Source organism: Amblyomma mixtum, chromosome 4, assembly GCF_055824585.1.
Source record: "Amblyomma mixtum isolate Tamu chromosome 4, ASM5582458v1, whole genome shotgun sequence".
Taxonomy (NCBI): Eukaryota; Metazoa; Arthropoda; class Arachnida; order Ixodida; family Ixodidae; genus Amblyomma; species Amblyomma mixtum.
Genome location: NC_143015.1, coordinates 124,368,147 through 124,392,276, shown reverse-complemented (window position 1 = coordinate 124,392,276; position 24,130 = coordinate 124,368,147). Strand labels below are relative to the sequence as shown.

The window sequence follows — 24,130 nt, the reverse complement described above, 5'->3', positions numbered from 1 at the left end:
ATAATAGGCCTATGCGATACCGAACGTACGTGGCAGCTGAGCGACCTTTTAGCTTATACGTATTTTTTCTTTTTACCCTGAGACGGCCGCCAGGGGAGTCTTAAGTAACACAAGATAACGTGACTCCTGTAGCGTGGAGATCTCCCGCCCTGCGCTTCGTCTGGCCATATCGATCAACGTCACCTCGCTGGCGCTCCGATTGCACTCCGGTAGATTGATCATCGACGACATTTCCAGCCTCTCGAGGAACGAGAGACGAGGAGACCTCGTCTCTAGTGCCTTTCTTTTACTGCATGAACACGGATGGTAAGCCTACTTAATCTTGATCGCGGCTAACCGCTCCAGTCGTTACTGCAGACTGTACCTCTCTTCGTCTTTATCACTCTTCTGATAGTTTATTTGATTCTTTTTCTCCTGCCCACAAGTTCGATGTTGGCTATCGATAATCCGTTAAATTGGATAAGCAGCTTGCAGCGTGAACAGTGCTCACTTTCTTGTTGCAACGCCACGAGTAGCGAAGCATCGGAGAGTTTGTCATCGATGTGTGTCGTTCATGGGAAGGTATAGGAGAAAAAAAAGCGACTAAACTGTTCGTTTGACATTTAAGCCTGCGCCTACGCATTACGCAATATTGGCCGTAACGTCGCTCCCATAAGTGCTGCCCTTTGTAGTGCAAACAGCTTATTCCGTAAATACCGCGCTGTCTTCGTCGAAAACCGGCTATGTAGGTGTCAATTTAGCCCGGCGTGAGAGCAGTTTGAGTAATCGTAGTTCATCGCTTTTGACAGCCTTTGCTGATGTTCAAATATATCTAATGTACACCTCCACTCTTCGCAGAAAACGTGCGTTTTCTTTTCGCTTTTATGCTTGCAGGAGATGAATTCAGCGTTCCACGTTTGAAGATGTACTATTTCTACCGTTTTTTTTTTGTCATCCACGATTTTGTTTCTTTCCTGCCACCGATGATAATCCAATAGCTAGTCGCATATCAGGCTGCTCCTAAGTAACAAGTGTGTACGCACGGTGGAAAGGATTTTTTTTTAAATAAACCAGGATTTGAGCTCCCACACTATGAGCATAGGTGGACCAGTCTATTACCAAGATATTTTAACAAAAATGCTATTCATTTCACGCTCGTGGGAGAATAACTTTTATTTTTTATTGTTACAGGCGTGTGATCTGCCGACTCGGGGAAGCGTTAAGGAAGCACTGGGTTACTCAATTCTCCCTATGCAGAGAAACTGCCAGTGTCAGACTGTTATATGCGTATGAACTTGGATGACGCAAAAAGATTAAAAGGTAACGCCTGCGATGCTGAACTCTCCAGTGAAATATATAAACAAAAGATGGAGATTTAACATGACTGAGAATGGAACTCTGTCTAGATGTTCTACATAAAACAGCTAAAAACGTCAAATGCTATTTTTTAGGAATCAACGATTCTCTACCAGGGGTCGAAACAACTTTCGTGTTCTTCTTCAGCAAATATGGGGCGCTTTTTTTTATTATAAGGAAACCTTTTTTCTTCCCCTTTCCTAAATTTTTCTTTTCTTCTTGCACACAAGAGCAGTATTTAATGTCGCCAGAGATTATTACCCAGAATGAGGCAACAAAAAGCTCGCCTATCACTTTATTATAAGCATAAGAGGCGAGCGATGTTTCTGTGCGAGTACATTTTTGGCCAAACGTATTCGGGACGCATTGATTTTCTTTCCGGTGATGTTGTCGGGCACTCCTCGCATTCTTGTAGTTCTAAATGTATCTACGACAGGGATAACTTTCACGCTCACGTTTCAAAACCTTTTGGTTTTAACGATGTCGTAAGTCAAATGTTTAGGGGAATCCCGCAAGGTGGAGTAGATTTGTACTAAGGGAGTAATTACTCATTGACATCCACTCAAGCGCAACCAATAATAAGCCGTACCATAAGCTTGCCGTCCCGGTTAGCTCAATTGGTAGACCCACTGCTCCGGTGAAGTGATGGTTCCAGGTTCGAACCCCGGACCAGGGCGAATTTTTCTTTAACTGCGAAGTTTCTGAGAAAGCGGTATAGCTTTCCTTTGTAGCTGTATGGCTACGCTTGGGTGGATGTCAATGCGTAATTACTCCCTTATTACAAATCTACTCCACCTTGGGGGATTCCCCTAAACATTTGACCAACACCGTTCCCACTTCGAGTTATTGATCATTTCGCTCTCGCCCTACCTTAGGCTTGCCGTCCCGGTTAGCTCAGTCGGTAGAGCGACTGCTCCGGTGAAGCGGTGGTCCCAGGTTCGAACCCCGGACCAGGGCGAATTTTTCTTTAACTGCGAAGTTTCTGAGAAAGCGGTATAGCTTTCCTTTGTAGCCGTATGGCTACGCTTGGGTGGATATCAGTGAGTAATTACTCCCGTATTAAGGATGTCGTAAGTGCCCCACTGTGCCCCTCAAAAGCCAACCATGAGACTTGAAGCAAGGCGGTACATTATTTTTACACATGTATTCGAATGAAGGACTTCCTGTAGCGTATACGGCGTTGGCGTCGACGCAGTACACTGGAACCAATAAACCGCCTTAATGAGTGCTCAATTCATAAACTGCATTAAGTAATGCCGATTCTTGCGTCGCACGTGGCACGGATACGTGCGTGTAAGGGTGCTGACGCATGAGTAGAGTGTGGTGAATTGCGAACTATGCGAGGAACGAAGCACAGAGGAACACCCGACAAGGGAGGTTTCATCAATAACAATACTTGCCCTCTCCTGAGGATACCCATCGTCTTACCTTCTACGGATGCGCTTAATATATTGGCGGAGTGATGGCAGGGAGCCTTTATTCAGACTATTTTCCTCAATTCATTTTTTCTTTCGCATTTTCGCCATTGATGGTTGCGACTTAATACGCCATGACTAACAGTTGTACAACCAATGTCATTTGCCGGCTCCGGTGCCGAAAGCCGGGCTGACCGTTAGCATGGCAGCAAAACAAAGATCCGCTAAAAGCGACCGCACAGAATGCGGCCTCTAGATATTTTTAATTACTAATTCGCGAGGGGTGTTCGGTAAGTTTTGTTTTCTGGAGAGTAACATTTCGTATAGCAGGATGGAATCCGAACATGAGCACTTCACAACAAAGGCTTCTGACGTGCGTCTTTCCAGAAACGCGTAACAATTCGATATACTCCCCGCTAGTCCAGTTCTGATGCGCTCCCGTCACCGGGGTGCCACTAGTGCTTGTCGGTGGGCCAGTAGTACCTGCAAGATGAAGGCTGCTGTTCTGTCTAAGCCACCTTATAACCCCAGTCTCACGTCGTCATACTTCCGGCCGTCTGCCAAGGTGAATACGAAGGCGGCATGCATACCACATCCAGCGAAGCGGCCAGCGTAGCACGGCGGCCGGTGTAGTGTCGCCAAAGGCCACCTTTAATCTTCTACAACAGCCCTGACCAGACTACTGTACTTCTGGCGGCAGTGCACCGCTCCGGTGGCTTCTATCTAGAAAAGCTGCGTACTTCATTGAAAAATGACATTACAGACTTTCGCTTACAGAACACACTGTGCAATTTTATGGCAGCTGCACATTTCCACGCCTTCACTTGTACATTGTAATGAAAAGAGTGAACTGGCTTACTCTCCCATCGAAGCAACAAAAACCGTAATTTTGGGGCAAAACACTCACCTTAGCGCTTGATGAAATTATTTATTTGCAGCAACACAGAGCCTGTAGCCCCTCTTTGCTTATAAGCAGTGCGTAGTCCTTTCTCGATATGTGTTCGCTGTTTTTTTTTTTTTTTTACTACATGGTGCAGGCGGAGCTTCGAAAATTTAATTATCGAGCAATCGGGTGGGGCCCGCTTTCTACGTTTGTAGTTGAAAAAATAATTTAACTAGCAGAACAACCTTTCTCTGTTGGTTTTAGGTGCTAGTACTTATGCTAAAAGAACGCACAGTATGGAGGCTTCGCCTGCACAGTTTGCACGGAAGCGCAGTTTGGAAGGATAATACCTTCAAGTGATGCCGTGTCGTGACCTTACCATGAGATATCGATGAAGCAGCAAATGGTAGCATTTCTAAGCGACAATTGAGTGCGTCAAGCGCTTCATAAAGCTGGATATGAGGGCTCTTTCAGCTGCGGCACGTTTACTGAGCGTCTCAAGTGTACTTAACTAGAAAAGGAAGATTAGTTGGAAGAAATCTGGACACATTCCGCAGCTACTTCAAGTTACAACTGCTCTTTTGGTTGCCATTGCTGTCTTCAGTTGCAAGGTCAACCACAAACTCCAAATATATCGTTTCGCGGATGAATATCAACTGCCGTGCTGGAAGAACGAAGCCTTTATGGTCTACCATCAAGACTCAACAGAAAATTCTGGTGTTCTTTGCCAATACCACCCACTTCTGCTTTCTTCCAGGGTTGCCAGTATTTCGAACGCATCTTCCCTCCGTTTCAGGAGAGGGTGGATAGCGTGATTCCCCTTTGCAAGAACACCAGGACACGTCGTGATGCTTTTGTCCAACATTTATTAAAAACTTATTAAAATGTAACAAGATGTGAAGAAACAGTGCAGACAGTGTGTGGCTGCCTCGTCTGCAGACGACGCCGACGTAGCGCGCGTCGTCTGCACTAAGTCAAAGTACAAAAGATAAAAGGGACTTCCTGTTGTATTATATGCATCTCTTTTTGTTTCCTCTGGAATCTTAGGACGTGGATATCACTGCGCTTCCTTCAGTCTCTCTCTCTCACACACACAGACGCTTCCCTCCCTCAATACCCATCATCATCTCTCTCTTTTCCCCCGCTGCAACATGTCGCGCGCCACCCGTCACCCAACACGCGCAACAACAGCAGCAACAGCAACAACAACAACTAAACCCACCACAACACAACCAGCGACCAAACTTTCCCTTTTTTTTTCCGCGGTTTTCCCCTAATAAACGGTCCCCGTCGAGCCCACTTCAGAGCCTAAGCCTTCCGCGCTGGTTGTACGAAAATAGCTTGCACAACGAGGCCTGCCCCTTTTCTTCGCAATGAAGCAACGCAAAATAAAAAGGCTTAGAAACTTGCAGACCCCTCGCACGAACAGCGCTGCCAAAGTGTGTCGCTTCTACGTCGTCTGCCAAGCTCGACGAGTGTCGTCTGCCAAAAATGTGTCGCCTGCCAACTCGGCGGGGCAGTTCATGCGGACGGGCCTCCGGTCATATCGGATTCTTAAGGAAGCGGGGAGGCTCTATTTATATTCCTTCCTTTTTTTTTATTTCCTTTCTCTCTTTTCGCGTCGAAAGGTTCGGGAGACCGGGGCTGGAGGGTGAGTCCTTCATATATTACGATGGAGCGTAGATAGATATAGAAGATATATATATATGTATATATATTTATGCGTGAGTGTATATATTTACGGACCCATAAAGCAAAGTGTAGGGAGGGCGGGGGTGGAGAGAGCGCCCCCTGTCTTATTATTGCGCCGCACAAAATAGATCTCTCCTTTTCCTCTGTCTCTCACTTCTACTACCCCACTCGACACTCTCTTTTTTACGGTCCTGCGCTCGTTCTTGTGACAAAAACAGGCTCGCTCGTGCTTCGCCAAAACAAGCACGTGCGTCGCGTCTGCAGCCGACGAAATCCGACCTTTGTACTGACGCCCTCTGCCCGAAAAATGCAGACCCGAACTAAAAAATGACAACCTAAAAACTTTTTTTTTCTTCTGTCTGTCTTAGATATAAAAAATATGACGATTACAACGACGAAGCTGACGACAACGACGATACTACGTGCAATGCCGCTTCGGTGTCTGTAAAGAGCGCTTCAGGTATCGGGAAATCTCGTCTGGAGAGAGTGGCCTCGAACTTTTTCTTTTCTCGTCTGCGTGCCTTCCGCTTCCTGTGCGGATGTCCTGCGGCTAAGTTTATTTCGTTCCTTGTTCTTGTTTTAACATACGAAATACGCGCGTTTTTCTGGTCTAGCTGACGTCAGTTTTAGCGCTCAAGATATGCTGGATATGCATAAGAATGCAGATCAAGACATAGTTGAGCGATAATACACGTTGTGCATTAAGCAGCAGCAGCAGACGATAATGGCGTAGCGCTGTCGCCATCGTCTGCGCGGCTGATGGACGCGAAAGTTTCGCATATTCGTCTGTTCCACTGATACTGGTACATATCGGGCGGGATAGTTTTCCGCCGTAAATTTTCAGTGTGCTATAGCAACTTGCAATTGCGTCTCTGGCCACATATCGAGTATAAGGATTGTCCGATGCAACGGACAAACTGAGGGCAGCGCACTCTGCAGTGTCCTAGCGGCATTGCTTGTAGAGAGGTACATACAACCCGGTCATCACGCGATCATTCTGTATCAAACACACCGACACACCTCGTAGTAGAAAAAACGTGTACAGAAAAAACGACACGGAAAAAGGCAAAGTGAGAAAAGGTCTTTCACAATAGATGTCTCAAATAAAAAAAGGGAAAGGGATAGGGGCCACGGTAGCATCGCTAGACCCATTCGAGTGAAACAAGGCCTGCACACCTACGTCACATCCGGTTATGGCCCCAGCGCGCGCCATGCTGGCTGCACTGGTCAAGCGAGGTTGACTAGAAACGCAGCAAAAACGTTGCGTCATCGGCTCTGCTGGGCCAAGTGGAGTGACGTCACGGCAGTAATAACGAGTCCTAGCTTTGCACTTAACTAGACCTTAAAAACGTCAGGAAAGCGTTGCCTCCTGCGGTTCCGGCCACTGAGACACGAGGTCACAGCGCTCCATCTCTTTAATGGCTTCCCCGACTCACACGGGACGATGTCGAAGCAGCCAAAGCCATTCGCAGCAACGACAGTGTTTCGTCGCATCGATTTCGAACACTCATTGCAATACATGTCGTCCCCGCCTAAGAGGCAATGCATGACGTCTGAAATGGCGTGCGCAGACTTTGTTTCAGTCCCATGGGTGCCGCTACCGTCTGCTACTTTACGATTTAAAAAAATCAGGATCACTGGCTCACTTCTTGAACGCCAAGCCACCGGAATATGTTGAACGAAGGTTAGCGCAGACGACTAGGCCTAGCTGGCTCGCTAGTCTGAATGGGTGCTAATCTCTGGTTCCTTTCTCTTTCTTGTCATCCTAGAAAAAGAGGTCTCCCGTAATATTTCACTGCGCAAGAAAATAGAGCTTCCAAAAAGCAGCGAACAGCATTACGTTAGCTAAAGACGTGTGCAGCTAGCACATTATGCACGTCCTTCCAAGGATCTATGTCCGAGACAAAAGCAGCTCAGTCGCCCGCGATCCTCAGCATGCAATAGGCAGGCCTCTGCTTGCATCCCTGAGTTCAGGTGCACGTCTTCCTGTCGCGCCGTCGGAACAATGGTTAACTACCTCTTGCAGTCACCCCAGATTCAACCTAATCACGCAGGGCGCGAAAGCTCCGGTTCATACAGGCTGCGTCTAGATTACAACGAAGGTCCCACGAGATGAGCACCCACAACTCTGCGACCCGACCACGGCTGGCTGCACACTGGCGAAACCATTGTCATCTGTTTGCCGACGCCGTTTTATAGTTGCGAAGACTCATCGCTTCATCCTAAACTTATGACACCTATGCGGGCAGGTCCCTAACACCATTTTAATCTTATTCCGCTTTTTGTTCGTTTTTTTTTTCAATGATTTCAGAATTCTCGCATTCTGGCACCAGTGTACCACTTGCGAAGTATGGCAGCTGAGACATCCAGGCGTCGACAACTTCAGATGGCCCCGTTTCTTGTGTTCCGTGGAAGAACCTCCAGACGCCCTACAGGCTGTCCATCATGCACAGTCCACGATCGCGGCCTTCTACTCAGTCATGGTAAGAAGTTGCATTTACATACCAAGCAAAATAGGTAATTGTTCCTATTCATTTTCCTTCACGTCTAACACTAGTGGAGTATCGGAGTAACCTTAAAGAAAAGGAGCTCACACGGCTTCTCCAATACTTGAATGAAAGTTAATATTTGTGTCAAACAGTCAGGCAGAAAAAAGGCCTAATTCTGTGTTCTTAGATACCAGCAAGAATGTGTGAAATCGTCCCGCAATGTTTCTCAAGCAGCTGTCCATCATGGGAGTTATAGACTGTTGCTCGGTCTTGTTGAGGGTTCATGCAACTACGGCAAATGTGCTCCATATGGACGATGGCAAGCGAGCTATTGTTTGGCTCCGTTGTGTCAAATGTTTAATTGATGGCTTAGTTTTCCTGTATTATCCACGAGCGCTTTGTGCATTCAAATCAAATACCTATTGCAGAGCGAAACGACCGTAATTAATTCAAGTACAGTCTTAACATGTCGTCGGAGCTAGAACTACAATATTTTGGGAGTTGCACCAGCAATCTAGACCTACGAAAGCGAAAGAATTTCGGGCCTTTCATCATACTTTCGTTCAGCGTAACTAAATTTTGTCCACTGACAAGCTTTAGGCAACTGCCGGAGCTTACATGCACATGGCGGGCCAGTGGATAATGCTCGAGTAACATTTCGCAGATTTACAGAAGACCGCTATTGCCACGGCTACTTTAAACTTGAATCTTAGATCAACAGGTGCACCTAGCCGCATAAATTGATTTAGAAAACTGTCTCTACGACGGCCTCTCAAGAATACAGAAAATAGGACTGTTCTGTCTTGTCGACTATGCTTGGTCTCCACGTTCTTCCAGTGGTTCCTCGTTCGATAACCGTCGAACAGCCTCGCCAACGAACGTACGCCATGCTAACGAAGCTCCGTTCTTCGCCGTCAGGATGTCTGGAGGTTCTTTCTTTCGTTTTTGTCTTGTTCCGCGAGCCCCTCGACCACGGACACGTCATAACCAGTGTCATCCCGTCGGCTCCCACAATACCAGGCAGGTGCGCGTTTTATCCTCAATACTCGAGGTGTGGGCCCTACGAAGAAAAAAAAAAGATACAACGACCACGACGACGACGACTAGTTTGCGAGCAGCAGGTGCTGCTGCAGGGCTGCCCCGAGCTCCGCCGCGGCTCCGGACACGGCCGGGTGGTGGTGGTGATGGTGGTGGCCGTGGTGGTGTCCCTGCAGCGACCCGCCACCACCGGCTGCCGCCGCCAAGAAGGGTGACGCGGCGAACCGCGACGTGGGCGGTGGGCACGAGGCAGCCGCGGCTGCCGCCACCTGCGACGCCACCACGGCCGCAGCCGCCGCATCGCCGAACCCGTCCACGGGCAGCGCAGTCCCGTACAGGTCCACGTGCGGAGACAGTGGGTTGCCCGGCGCGCCCGCGCCACTCGACTGTGGCGCCGCCCTGGTGTGCGGCGGCGGCTGCGGCTGCTGGTGTTGCTGCTGCTGTTGCTGCTGCTGCTGCTGATGTTGTTGCTGCTGCTCTCGTCGCAGGCCCAGTTCGGTGGGGGACAGCCTCTGGGCGCGCTTGGAGCTTGTCTTGAGCTTGGTCGAGCCGAACTTTGTCTGCGCGAAGCTGGCCGTGGTGAAGGTGAGGGATCGTGTGGCCCCGTTCACGACGGGCGTCGGTGGAGTGACGCCGTTGCCACACGGGCTGCCGTGGTGGCCGACAGCGGCTGCTGCTGCGGCGGCCGCGGCAAGCACGGGGGTAGCGGCGGCGGGCTGAGTTCCGGGGCCGGGGGACAGGGGTGTCATGGCGGCACCGGGACCGAGGCCTAGACCGACGAGCTGGGCGACTAAGGCGTCGTCGGGAGAACCTGGGCTCGTCGAGCAGCAGCGGGACTCGGAGGCCGACGACGGGGGTCCGCCTAAGAGCACCTGCGTGGAGGGAAGACAGAAGGAAACGGAGAGTCGCCCCTGATACTTTCCTCGTACGAAAATTGCAATTGGCATTGGACACAGTATCGGTGAAATGTTCCGGAGCCACCTCGTCTTCTTTCGCACCATTTATTACCCTTGGCGGATCTAAGTTTTGGAACTTTGACAAATGCCTCCCTTTACGCATCTGAACCCCTGTAGGTGTAATAGTAGCTGTTCTTAGGTACAGCAGCAAACCTGCTTGGCTGAGAACATTTGATTAACCCATTACATTCAATTAGTCTTTCCTAACTACCTTTCTGATGCATGCAAGCCTTCTCAAAACTATTTCATACGGTCTCCTGAAAAAGCCTGCAACGTACACAATGTTTCCGAAAACTAAACATTTTGACAGTACTGCTTGTCTGGTTGGATTTCATAAGTTATAATGAACTACGACAAGTCTCCAACCAAAACTTTTTAGTTTGAAACGCAACGTTTCCTAGCCGGCCCGACTACTTCTTCAAGGGTGACTAGGGGATGTGACCAGTGTCTATAAGTAAACACGGTAGGGCAGCCCCATGTGCACTTAAAGACGCTAGCCCCAGCCCCAGTCACCCATGAAGGAGCCAGGCTGCTTCGGGTATGGCTAAATTCCCGCACATATATATATATATATATATATATATATATATATATATATATATATATATATATATATATATATATATATATATATATATATATATATATATATATATATATATATATATATATATATATATATATATATATATATGTGTGTATATATATTAATTTGGCCTGCAGAAGGACAGAGGAACAGAATAAGTAGGAACAATATCAAAAAGACCCGTCGCTCTCTAAAGGAAACTTTTGTCTGCCGTTTCGCGAACTCGTATTTCTATCTTTTACTCGAAAGCATCTGCGGTTGTATGAGAATGACAAGTTCGGAACTTCCGCGCATTCCGAAATTTTTCTCCGCGTCTGGAGAGGCAAGCAAAACCGGACCGTCCCAACCAACGAGGACCTAAAACTCAACGTCTACATAGAAGGGACGCCCATACCCGAAAAGACAACAATAAGAATTTTGGGCATGTGGGTTCAATCCAACCAGCGCAGTACTCACACTTTTACCCTACCGAAAGCAACAACGCTACAAGTCGCACGCATGATCACCCGCATCACCAACAGGCGACATGGCATGCGTGAAGAAGACACACTAAAACTAGTCAGAAGCCTAGTAGTTAGTCGAATCACGTACAGCCTACCCTACCAGTGCCTCAACAAAAATGAAATACACCAAGCGGATGCCCTGCTACGCAAAGCGTATAAGACAGCGCTCCGACTACCACGCAACACGTCTACAGAAAAACTCATGGCCCTGGGATTACACAACACCTTTGAGGAGCTACGAGAGGCGCAGCTTGAGTCGCAAAAACTCAGGCTGTTGCAAACAACGACAGGAAGAGCGCTCCTGCAGAGGCTCGGATACCGCGAGCAGATGCGAGAAATGTCGAGGACGGCAACGATCCCCGACGAGCTTCGCAAGACCCTCAAGGTAGCGCCAATACCAAAAAACATGGATCCCAAACTCCATCGAGGCAGAAGAGAAGCGAGGGCCGAATTCATCGAGAAAACATACGCTCCTCAAGCCACGACCGTGTATACAGACGCGTCTTGGAGAGGAGGAGATACCAAAATCGCTGTAGCGGCGGTGGTCGATTCGTCTTTACGCGAAATGACCAGCGTGTCTCTCCGAGGCTGCACAGCTGCAGAGTCCGAGGAAGTAGCCGTTGCTCTAGCGGTGGCGGAGGGCTATAGAACCGGGCGGTCACTAACAATACTTACGGACTCTCAAACAGCCTGCCGAAATTACATGAATGGCAGGATAGGTCGTCACGCGCTCCGTATACTCCTCGCAGCGAGTGACAGAATTAAAAACCGGGAAGAACAAAACGACAAGATCCGACACAAAATTGTGTTTGTACAGGGGCACACGGGGGTGGCAGGGAACCGAGAGGCCGACAGGATAGCTCGAGGATACATTACTTTCCGAGCTTCCGACGAGACCGCGGAACTCGCGCCAGCACCCAGGGAATACTCGGCCATACTACAAAACTATAGAGGCAGAAGAATGCGATATCCCCCACCGCACAAATCTCTCAGCAGAGAGGAAGCTGTCACTTGGAGACAATTACAAACAGGCTCTTTCCCAAACCTACATATACTAAACAAAATGCACCCTACGATATACACGAACAAATGTCCCTGGTGCGACGAAAAACCTACACTATACCACATCACATGGGCCTGCCAAAACATAGACGTGGTCCCCAAAATACAAAACCCGAGTGCGAAGCAGTGGGAGACTCTGCTGTCCAGCGACCGCTGCGAAGACCAACAAGGTCTGGTACAGCGAGCTCAACGGGCGGCAGTGGCCAGCGGAGCCCTGGACTGAGGGCAACCGACCACTGATTAGAGGCGGACGACTTCGACAGAGAAGGCTCCTGGGGGTAGAACCAAGACGTCTCTGAAGATGCCCCCAAACCGCAGGAAAAACCATTAGTGTAAATAAAGTTTTCCCTTCCTTCCTTCCGCGTCGAGAAAGTAAAAGCGGCGCTGAAAGCGGTAAAAATCACAACCACGCTTTTTGTAAGTTGAGATACTTTCTGTGCCACAAAGACAGCAACCAGGAGGTACTTGCATGTGGCAATAATACTCAAGCAGCAATAAGCAGACATTGTAATTTTCGATTTCTTGCTCACATGACCGTGATCTAGGTTTACGCAGCTAGTTACAGAAGCACTTTGGGGCGCGGGGCGCAATTCTCTATCACTTAGAAGGTTCTATCACTTGTGCTTAGTTTACACAATTGTATAATTTGACTACTTAGTGCTGGCTTCAATCCTGCTCTTTTTAATTTCCTCTGTAATCGACAGATTGCCTCTGTTCATGTGCAAGTTTGCTTCATTTTCATTCCTATGTGTGTGCTGTTTGTGCTGCAAGTTTTGTAGGGACATTGGCCCAGTCAGGCGTTCATTGCTATCGCCTTTTGCCTCTGCCCCTTGGCACTACTTCTGTACTGTCTTAAGCACAATAAACAAACAAACAAACTTCCTCGCTTCGAAGAGGACTAAAAATACCCCCAAGGAATGGAACGCGACTATAAGATTACGACAGCCAGACAAGCTATAACTCAGATCATTGTGAAGGAATACATGTGTAACTTCATGATCGGTTATTTATGACGCTGGTGCACGCCATGGCGTATTATTACTTTTTAATACACCCATTTACCAGGAACATAAATTTGTTCAAAGGCCAACAACCTGTATACAAGACCCTGGGTGATGTGGCAGATCTGACCTTTTTTCTCAGCTCTGCATGCGGTGCATACCTTCTGGTAGAGCGACAATGCGAGTTCTCACAAAGGCAGCAAGGGCACACAAAAAACAACAATGCTGTTTTGCGCACCTTCCCTTCCATGCGTCACGGTCCGTCATGTTTTTTTACCAGGGCTGTAAAGTTGTAACTCCTGAGCTATGGTATTTACTGAGTGATGGAACTTAGATGCGCTGCCAAAAATCAAAGTTCGAAATGCCTTCTTCTCCGGAGCTCAGCACTTTCCATTACTGTCTCCACCACTGGCAATGCCCTTCTGTCACCATTGTGTCTCTATAGTCCCTGCAAGTCGTCGTAGGTGAATTAGGGCAACGGTTGACCACACCAGGGGCGCATTGCTCTGGTAACCTCTTCATCGGACGCGAAGTGCACAACATTCAGATGCATGTAGGCAAACGGCGGGGTACCACAGAGTGAGGTCCGGGCTGTGATGTGAGTAAGCCAACCAGCCGCCCTCATTCTTCTAGGAACCAATGGCACGCTCTTCTGGTGAAACACCGGCAGGGACTTGTGGGGCATCAGAAGGAACTAGTAGCGCATCGGTAGGGACTAGTGGCACACCAGCAGGCGCTAGTGGCACAAAGCCAGGACCAGTGGCATGCCTGCAGGGACTAGTGGCATACCGGTGGCAGAAGTGCCTCGCCGCTGGTGGGAACTGCATCGAACTACACTCCATTACCCGCAGCACATCACTAGATATCTTCACTCAGTCGGTAGAAAATTATCTTCACTCGTAAACACACTTGAATTCTGAACCTTTGTTGGCAACTTCCTTTTTATTGCCTTGCTATTTTTCTTACCAGTGCTTGTTCGTTTCTAATCTCACATATATCCCATGTATTGATAGTTATCTTGTCGTCAACTAACTGTACAATCCGACGATCCTATTGCTGTACTCATGACTTTTATGTATTGGACCTTAATTAAGTGCGACACTGTAGTCGTTTTATATTGCCCTTCAATCCTTCTTCTTGTTCACTCTTTGTGTCCATTATTCATTGACGTTGTTGTAGTTTATACTTTGATATGCCTTATTCCAGCGCCCTTCCTGTTAAAATCCTCAGTGGATTGACAGTATCTCTAAATAAATAAATAAACAGTGATGCGCTCTTAGTGAAAACAAAATTTTAAGTGATCATTGAAACCAACTTCTGCATATTCAATCACTGAAGACGTTACAACCAAGATGGCGAAACCTATTGAGTTGTCCTCGTACAGTCGGGGACAAAAGTCTCCGGACCACGTGTTCCTCAAACGAAGCTTATAGCTCTACTATCAGACAGCGACTGGAGACCGCACTTGTGGAGATGAAAGAACAAAAATTTAACTTTTACCTCCACAAGTGTGGTCTCCAGCCGCCGGCTAATAGCAGAGCTATCGGCTTCGTTAGAGGAACACGTGGCCCGGAGACTTTTGTCCCCGACTGTACAAACTTGACCATTCAGCCTGTGGACAGGAGTTCCGCAAGAAAGCTGCCGCTGCCCTTCTACACGCACAGAGTCTCGCACACACACCTGAGCGGCGCCCTTCTCCCCGATTCGGTAGGAGACTTCGCCGGGGTCTATCCAGATGCTCAGGTCCGGAGGCAGGTTCTCACGCACGTCCCGCAGGTCGACGCCACTTTCCCGCGCCGCTATCTGGAACACTGGGTCTAGCGGCGGCGACGTCTTCACACAGCGGAACGCCGAGCCCCGGTACGGCTTCTCTGGGTACCTGCGTGCACGTGCGCGCACAAGTTATAGCAAGCGCTCAGTGACTGCACTGCAGTGTAGAGAAATTCAGGGGGGGGGGGGGGGGCACTTTGACTGTCTAAAGAGCGTAGAGGCGAAAGCGTTTTCCGCACCACTTTGACTGCCTCTGTGCCACTGGTGACGTCACCACTGGATTACGTCACACATAATTGATGACGAAGTAATGACAAATTACTAATTAGGAGCTAATTACTGATTAATTACAAACTACTAATTAACTGGTAATGAACAACGCTTAAGCTTCGCCTTTAGGAGTGGAACGCGACAGCGTGTTGTAGCGCTGCCAGGGAGTCCATGGAACGCCACCATCCGTTCGGCGCGATGCCTTGCCCTTAGAACGCAACGCTTTTTGAGGAAAGGAAATGGCGCAGTAATTCTCTGTCATCTCGGTGGACACCCGAACCATCGTTTATAGATCTTTATAAACGGTGACCCCGAACCGCACCGTACAGGAAGGGAGGAAGTGGGAGTGAAAGAAGAAAGACAAAGAGGGGCCGTAATGAAGAAACTGAAAATTGTATTTGAGGAAAGGAAATTACGCAGTAACTGTCTCGCATATCTCGGTGGACACCCGTCAAAACGCGGACACATCTGCCGACACGGCTGCCGACACGGCTGCTAACGACAGTATGAAGCATTAAAGGCTTTCGCCTTTAATACCAGCTGCAATATACCATCCGTATGGAAACGTTCCGTATAAGCCGCACATATGGAGTTATAGGAATGCAAAGTCAAGACGTCATTGAAAAATATATACGGAAATCCTTAAGCATCCATATGTCTTTCCTATGGTTTCCAGATAACGTTCACACCATGTGCAAGATGTTATGTGGATTCCGTTTGAATCTCGACAGTTCTGCATGCACCACAGATATAGAATCCGTATGTTGCCGTATGAATCCGTATGCATTTTCAATAAGAGCCATACAGAAAACTTTTCTATTTATGGGAATCACTATGCTGAACGTTTCACCAGGAACATATCATACGGTAGCAGCTCAGTTCAATCATCAATGTAAGCCCAAGGACGCTACATCACGATGCCATGTATTACGGTGCGTCAAGGAAAACCAGGCAGTTCTTGCGCGATGCATGTCGTACGTACATAATTAGTGCACCCTGATGCAGAAGGGGCCACCCAGTCTAGTTGCTCGTATTGCTAAGCACTGTCTTGCAGCTTTATATCTCCGACTTTCGTGTCAAGAACAAACGAGTCGAGCAACTGGTAAGCACAGGGTAGTTTTTTTTTCTTAGGAGGAGTTTAAAACTCGACTTCAGATTAAACAGCCGGGAAAATTGCGTTCGGACATATAGGACCTCGGTAGGAAAAACTGGGTTTGTTTTAAACCAGAAGCTACAGTAAGCCTTAATATCTAAGGTACTTTTTTTTATTCATCTCAGTGCATGAAACACTTCATGCCAGTAACAGGAAAAACAAATGTATTCTGGTGCGCCCAAATCCAATCTAAGACGAGCATAAAAATACGGGGACAGGTAAAGATGTACTATGAACTGAATTTTGCATTTGCGGCTGCAGCTGTAACGAGCTCTAACATATCAAGCTCTCTTAACGGCGATATTTACATGTGCACCTGTATCTCATTCAAAAATGCGCTAAAGAGACGCTGCCACTAGCTAACAGAGTTTTAGAAAAACTAAAAAATAACATGATCTTCTCACTCAGCCACTCAGCCCTGAGGGAACTACTCACTGGATGTAGCCAGCAACGCAGCGTTACCTTCCGTGTTGATTTACCCGTTAAGTACAGACGGCAACACAAGTTTGTGGTATGCAGGCGTGTGAAAAAAAAAAATTGAGCTCAGCTGCGGAAGACAACTGCGTGAAATGCCTGCATGTCCGAGGTAACGTGCATAGTCCACCCGCTGGTACCAATACCAAGAGGGCTTGTCGCGAGGTGGCGCTGCAGCAAATTTGTTCCCGAGCATCTGTGTCCCATGAACTTTTTGTGGCGACTGTACATATTCCTGCATTCACTTTAAAGGGGTTTTGTAACCGAGAGTTTTGCATCAGCACTTGTTACCACGCGCAGTAAATGAACATGACTAACTTCATTTAGTATACTTGAGAAGCGTGCAGGCCTGCGAGGTTAGTGTGCGTATGTGCATACGATAATGTGTATGCCGTTTCAGACCGCTTACATAAAGGTATAGTGGAAGGGTGGGGAGGAGAGCGGTCACAACAAGCGTCGACGTGGCGTGTTTCATTATGTAAGCCCTCGGCTGTACGCACTCAGCTCAACGAAGATCCCCCCCCCCCCCCCCGGCCGTCACTTCTGTAATGAGACGCGGTAATGGGATGGCGCTTGCGGACGCCTGAACGACAACCGGCGCGAAAAAAAAGAAACCCCGGAGACGACGGCAGTGGAGCTATCTCTAGACTACGCCTCCTGTTTGAGAAAGAACGCACAGGTGTGGAAGTCCTCTTCCACGTTCTCGGGAGGCAACGAGAGCGAAAAAAAACATCCGCCTAACCATTCATGGCCAGAAAAATTCGCTGTGGCTTAGCTTGGTTAAGCCCGGTAATTGCGAAAGCAATATCCGTACCTACGCCATGGTACAGCTGGTAGTGTAGCTGGTGGTGGTGCTTGTGGTTAGACTTGTGGTGATGCATCGGTTATACAATCCAATCCAAACCAATCCAATCCACTCCAACCCAATCCAATGCACTCCTATCCAATCCAATGCAATGTAATCTAACCTAATCCAAACCAATCCCATCCAATCCAATCCAATCCACTTCAATCCAATCTAATGCACTCATATCCAATCCAATGCAATGTAATCTAACCTAATCTAATCCAATTCAATCCAGTCCAATCAAATTTAATCTAATGCAATCAAGGTGAAATGAAGGTCAATGGTGGTCACCGCCGCGGCACGATGGTGGTCACCGCCGCGGCACGGCAAAGGCGTGAAAGTGCAAGTAGTATTGCTTTCGCAATAAAAGAGCGAATGAAAGAAATAGGGTTGCGTAGCTGTCTCGCACGTGTCCAAGGTCGCACGAAGTAGAAAGGACGTGACAGCCCGAGGCGGGGACGCAAGCATCGATCCGGAAAGGAAGACTCGAGGAAAATGCCGCAATGCAGCGGCACGTCGCGCGACGGAAGAAGATTTGAATGCAGAACAAAGCTCTTGACTGCCATGAGAGATCGATCAACTTCGCTGCCACGCAGTGGTGAATGACACGGCTCCAGAGAGTCGCTGTATAAGAAGATCCTGAGACGTGCTTTCAATCGATTTCCGCGTACATAAACTGAAGTAGTCACCGGTCGCACTGTAACGATCCTGCGACGCGCACGACAATACGATCGCGCAGGCAGTGAAGACAGGTATTCGTACTCTTGCAATACTGGCGGCGAGAACAGCTCAATATAGGAGTCCCACGCGAAGACACGATTCGATTCCCTAGTGGGTCAACATCCTAAAAGGTTTTTTTTTTCTTTTCTGGCAAATATTTACAGCAATACGGTGCCGCAGAGGTGGAAACTGTATCATCCAGTCGAATCATGTCCTTCTATTATTGCCTGCGAAGCTCCATCATGGTTACATGCGTCAAGCAGCGATACGCCGAATGAAGGAAGGTTTTCGGCGTCGACGCAATGTTGTCTGATATTCTGTGAACGTAGATGCGCAAACTAAACTACTCGGTCTTTCTGGTTCAAGACGGTGATGAGAGCTAGCATCTAACAACCGCGTCACAGCAGAGGAGGGCCGCTATAGCCCTACTCGTGGATGCAAATTCATTTACGAGATCAAAAATAAAAACACGCGAGATAACACGAAACCCTCTGCAAAGATCTCGTGGTCGCCGGTCGAACGAAATGACGACCTCACAAGCAAGACCACATTGTCACGCCTACGCATTCTCGTCACGTGACACGAGGGGAGAACGCACCAGTGTCCTCGGAACTTGCGCCTCAGCGCCCGGTCCAGCTCCTCGGCGAACTGGTTGACGCGCCTCCGGGGCAGCTTGTTGTAGAGGAAGGAGACGAGGAAGTTGAGCGCCACCTGGATCTCCACCTGCATCCTGCTGGGACCCGCGCCGGCCTCCGAGTCGGCCACTGCGGGGACACACAGGCGCCATCAAGAGGTCATGCACACGTCAAAGGCTAAAATGCTACGCTATAGGAAAAGCAACAACGTACGAAGCCGCCACAGAATTAAGACAGCATTGTGTGGTAGGCATATAGAAAAACCACACTGAGCACTGACAAAGGAGACCAGCACAAAATACCAACAGTTTTCGTTATGGTCATATATGGCAGCCGCATTGCTGAAACACGGCGAGTTGGGATATGATTAAATGCAAACATCGCTACTCGAGTGGGACGCAGACACATAACAAGGTAAAACAAAAACATTCAGACCAGGAAAAGAAGTTGGGAGCGAAGGAGGGTGTGATGTAACACTTTGCCGGGTGCTTCTGGGGCTCCAAAATATCAACGTAAGAGGTGACCTGTGCTGACCTCTGGCGGCACAGGTATCACGCGAAGGGCTGACGTAGTTTCAACGAACAACGTACGGTTAAGTCGCATACATTATTCAAATGGGCCCCAACGAAAACGTCCGACGGAGGTTTGGCTAGTTGGCGATGCAAATTAAAGTAGGAAATTAAAGCCAATGAAGTTCTTCTAGGAAAAACACAACGTTTCGAAGCCTACTCGGTTTCCTCATCAGGGTATGACTGCGAGCAAGTTTAATCTTGGCTTTTAAACATAAAAAAAAAACAAGCTTCAACTCGCCTGCAGTCGCACCCTGATGAAGAAACCGCGTAGGTTGCGAAATGCGGTGTTTCCTTACAAGAACTTGGTTTGCGCCCATTTTTCACTTAAATATTCGAGTGGGCTATGTGACTCATTTTGTCGAGTTTTCTCTCTCTTTGTACAGCAAGAGCATTCTTTAGAACGCGGAAGCGCCTGTTGATGGTCGCGCTTCGCAAGACCCTGCTCACACTGCAACCGGAAATAATGCAGAAACACAAATATTAGAAGACCCTCCAGCCTCCCTATGGACCCTTCCCATTCCTGATCCAGCCGCCGCGGTGGCTCAGCGGTTATGGTGCTCGGCTGCTGACCCGAAAGACGCGGGTTCGATCCCGGCCGCGGCGGTTGAATTTCTTTGGAGGAGAAATTCTAGAGGCCCGTGTACTGTACGATGTCAGTGCACGTTAAAGAACCCCAGGTGGTCGAAATTTCCGGAGCCCTCCACTACGGCGTCTCTCATAGCCTTAGTCGCTTTGGGACGTTAAACCCCATAAACCAAACCAAACCATTCCTGATCCTCACCACCGCACAAGTGCTCTGGGACAACCAGCTGAAACCCTTAATCAGTCCAGCACAATCTACACGTCTAAAATTGCCTCTATAATCCCTCCAACTTCCCCCTCCATATGCAAATGTGCAGCGCATCATTTTCTCCTGTCCCCACTCGTCGTGAAATCTTAGCTTCCTCCTCCCCACAGGGGGTGACGTAGGCGGCCATCGCCGATCTACTGGCCATGGTCCTTTAGAAAAAGGAATACCTGTAGGTGTTTAGTTCAACAGCAAAGAAGACCTCCTGTTTCACATCGGGATCTGGCAACCCCCTCCTGTGCGCACTCCTGAATCGATCCGCGGAGCAATCAGAGTGATGAGACAGAAACCTTTTCTCAGAATGAAACGCCTACGGCACTCCTTCGCTACTTTCCGTCAGCGTTCCAAGACGTTTTGAATGGTGGCGTCACTGCTCTCCTTTTGCTTTAGTGTCTAAGCTGCTCCAAACATTCGACGTCATATCACGGACTAACGTTACGGGTAGCATGTCCTGTAATGCAGAAGAAGAGATATCTAAGCGAGTTGGTAAGGCGTTGCATTGCAGCTTTAGACAGCGCGAAAGACAGATACATGAAGCAGCGCTTGTGTTTACGTTTCATGCCCCCGTCTTTAGCGCTGTGTAAATCAGCAGGGTGTATACAAAAGTTAGAGTGGGCGATTAAAAAGAATAAAAAATAATAATGCCCGCCCGCACCGCTAAACGCACAACGGGCTACAGTGTGTATACAGATATTAGTGTGGGCTTTAAAAAAATAAACAAGAAAAAAGTGCCCTGCCCGCACCGTCATACGACACAACGGGCAGTGTGTATACAGTAAGCAGAGCGCGGCCAGCCACGGTGGCGCAGTGGTGATGGAGCTCGGAGCCTGAGCCAAAGTCCGCAGGATGAGATCCTTGACGCGGCCGCCACGTTTCGTTGGAGGTGAAATGTTCAGTGCGATGTGTGTGCTGTGCGAGTTAAGTGAACGTTGACGATCCCCAGATGGACGAAGTTATCCCGGAACCCTCCCCTACGGCGCCTCTTTCTCTCTTCCATCGTAGCCTCCTTCATCCCTTCCTTAACGATGTGTCCGAGTTCCCGGGTTCGAACCCGACCGCGGCGGTCGCGTTTCGATGAAGGCGAAACGCAAAAGGCGCCCGTGTGCTGTGCCATGTCAGTGCACGTTAAAGTTTCCCAGGTGGTCGAAATTATCCCGGCTTTAATGCATCTTTTGACGTCATCAGTAGCGACGCATTCCGTGGGGGAGGCAGCAAATGTAAGCGGAGCATCTTGTTCAGCCTTTATCGAGTTTTCAATATCCACTGCATTTCCTCAGGACGATTCTTTCAGGATTCTTTGCAATTATTCACGGCATGGTGAACGCGCATAACAGGCCTCATAAGATTAAAGCCTCCAAAGTGCTGTACCGTCTCGCAGTTTTTTCGTTTCTTCTAAAGCTCGCAATTTTTCCCTTTGAGGTGAATACAACCCTTCTTTAAAGTGGAACACTTCAAGGAAACCATTTTTCGCTGGCACACAGCAGCTGCTGCACAATATAAAAACTAAAAACTTCCGTTACAAAAGGCTCTGGGGGTAATTTGACTTTCAATGCAATCTCGTTTCGACGGCAGTGCGGCAGATAAAAAAAAAATTAAGGCCTCGTTCTGAACGAGCAGAGCGATCTATACTGCGCTCGATAGGCGATCTCGCAGAAAGCTCAAGCACAAGATGGCGAATGACGTCATTCGGCACAGAATGGAAAAGTGATAGTGCAACGTAAACCCTGCGGAGCTGCGTTGGCGTTGGGCTCCTCGTGTCGGCGACTTTTGGAGGGATAGCGTTAAACGTGTCGTTCACCGGAAACCCCGGCGTCACCGTGGCCGGAAAATCATGATTGGGTGAGAGGCTAGTGACGTGGCCAGGCAGTTTCCCTCAAAACAGAAAGGTGCCGAAGCGGTATCGAACCGCTGTCCTTCGGGACGGGAGCTGGCACGCTACCTCCATACCACTGGAGGCCTTGTACGGGCGTCTCAAAACGCTCAGATTACATTACAGGAGAACTTAGTTAATTAGTTTCACTAATTAGCGTCAACAATTAATACGGACGATGCTATGTAATGAGGCAGTACGTGATATCAAACGCGGGTTAATGACATCTTAGTTCAAATCAAGAGGAAGAAATTGGCTTTGGCAGGGCATGTAATGCGAAGGCAAGATAACCGCTGGCCCATCAGGGTAACGGAGTGAATTCCAAGAGAAAGCAAACGTAGCAGGGGACGGCAGAAAGTTAGGTGGGCGGATGAGATTGAGAAGTTTGCGGGGATACAGTGGCGGCAACTGACAAAGGACAGGGTTAATTGGAGAGACATGGGAGAGGCCTTTGCCCTGCAGTGGGTGTAGTCGGGCTGACGATGATGATGATGATGACGTGATATCAACAAGCTTGTCGACGTCTACGAAATGATGCCCCAGGGGATCCCAACGCTGCCTTAGAGACACTTTAACGCTATTGCTCATTCACGCAAGGTGAACTTAAGTGTCCTCCAAGTTTTAACACTCGCTTCCGGAGTTCGCTATAGTAGACGAGCCACGTTCAATGCAGGTAACGCTGGCCATGACTTGCGCACATGAATGTAGAAAAAAAAATACAAGGAGCGGTCGCTAATAAGTGTCGCCTTATGCTACAATATTTAAGCCCTCGGACCCAGCAAAATTTAAAGCGATCTTGTCGTACTTCACGAGCGTTACTGCTTGCGCGAATGTTCTCTTCCAGCCGGCCTACGCAAAGAAAAAAAATACTTCATTCGCCTGCGTTCATTCTCTTGCGCCCAAGTTTCATTTTTCTGGTCGGCTCCGCATATACTCTTTACTCCGAGATGCTAAAAGTCGGAAGGCATAAAGAAAACCCGCTTCGGTACTTCGCGCACACTGCTCGCACCTCTTTTCTCTCCACATCGTCATTCATCATGACCATCTTCCTTCCCCTCTCCACTCCCCCCCCCCCCCCCCCCCCCCCCCCCCGGTGCAGAGTGGAAGGCCAGAGAGCGATGACCCAAGCCGACCTCTCTACCCTCCTTTGTAAGTAAGTCTATCTTTTTCTCCCGCCCCCTTAGCTCTCCTATCCAGCACTGTGCACTTTTCTGCCCAATGCCCAAAATGACTCCTACAGCAGTGTAAGCCCGAAAGGATTGAAAGGCCCGTGGGGATTAGTCCCTGCGAGAGGAACTGTTATTCTCATTTACAAACTAAGTGTTAAAGTTATTTATGCTTTATGTATTTTATTGTACGCGTTCTATAGTATTCTACTCTTCTATTAGATTTAAATTTTTGAGTTTATCTTCATGTATCTTCTTGCAATGGCAACTTTTTTTTAATGCTGTTTAGCCCCTTCCCTCTATAATGTCTGTGCATTGAGGGTACTATAAATAAATAAAAAAAGCACCGCAGCCACAGTTGTACCTTTGTTACATAGGGCAGGATAACCGCGGTTAAGTGCGACCACGGTTTGCTGCCTGCGTAAAAAAGGAATTAAGAGAGGCCGTACACGTTGCTGTATAACCGCATTGTTTATGTTCTTCTTGTTGTGTTCTAAATTTGTATGCCCTTCCTGCTTGGGCCAAAACATTGGCCTGCAGTATATGTAAATAAAATAAAAATAAAAACCGTGTTTAGCGAATCACCCGCAGTTCAATTCACCGTAAAGCTATGCTTAACCACCATTAGCGTCATTAACGATCGCCGCCGTTGACTTAACCATGGCTACCTGAAACGGTTTCAGAATTCGACTAGATTAAAAGGATCGAATGCGTGGAGCTTGCAGGTACAGCCTGCGAAGCACTTCTGTGGCCGCATCTGAAATGGCGACGCAATGGCGAATAAATCTGCGATGGCGCGCAGGCTTCTCTGCAGTGCAAGCAGCTAGGCAGGGGCCCGATTATGAC

General features: G+C 48.4%; 1 protein-coding gene across 1 annotated transcript in view; it reads right to left on the bottom strand.

The window, feature by feature from the left end:
- Window positions 1-4,482: 4,482 nt before the first annotated feature.
- The window catches only part of LOC149348157 (protein Tob1-like), a 31,146-nt gene continuing 11,498 nt past the window's right edge, over window positions 4,483-24,130 (bottom strand). The window contains exons 2-4 of the mRNA XM_089587965.1: window positions 18,793-18,958; window positions 14,641-14,839; window positions 4,483-9,724 (exon numbers count right to left, since the gene is read on the bottom strand). Of these exons, the coding sequence (XP_089444091.1) occupies window positions 8,918-9,724; window positions 14,641-14,839; window positions 18,793-18,958 (1,172 nt within the window). The 3' untranslated portion in view covers window positions 4,483-8,917. The remainder of the gene's footprint in view (window positions 9,725-14,640; window positions 14,840-18,792; window positions 18,959-24,130) is intronic.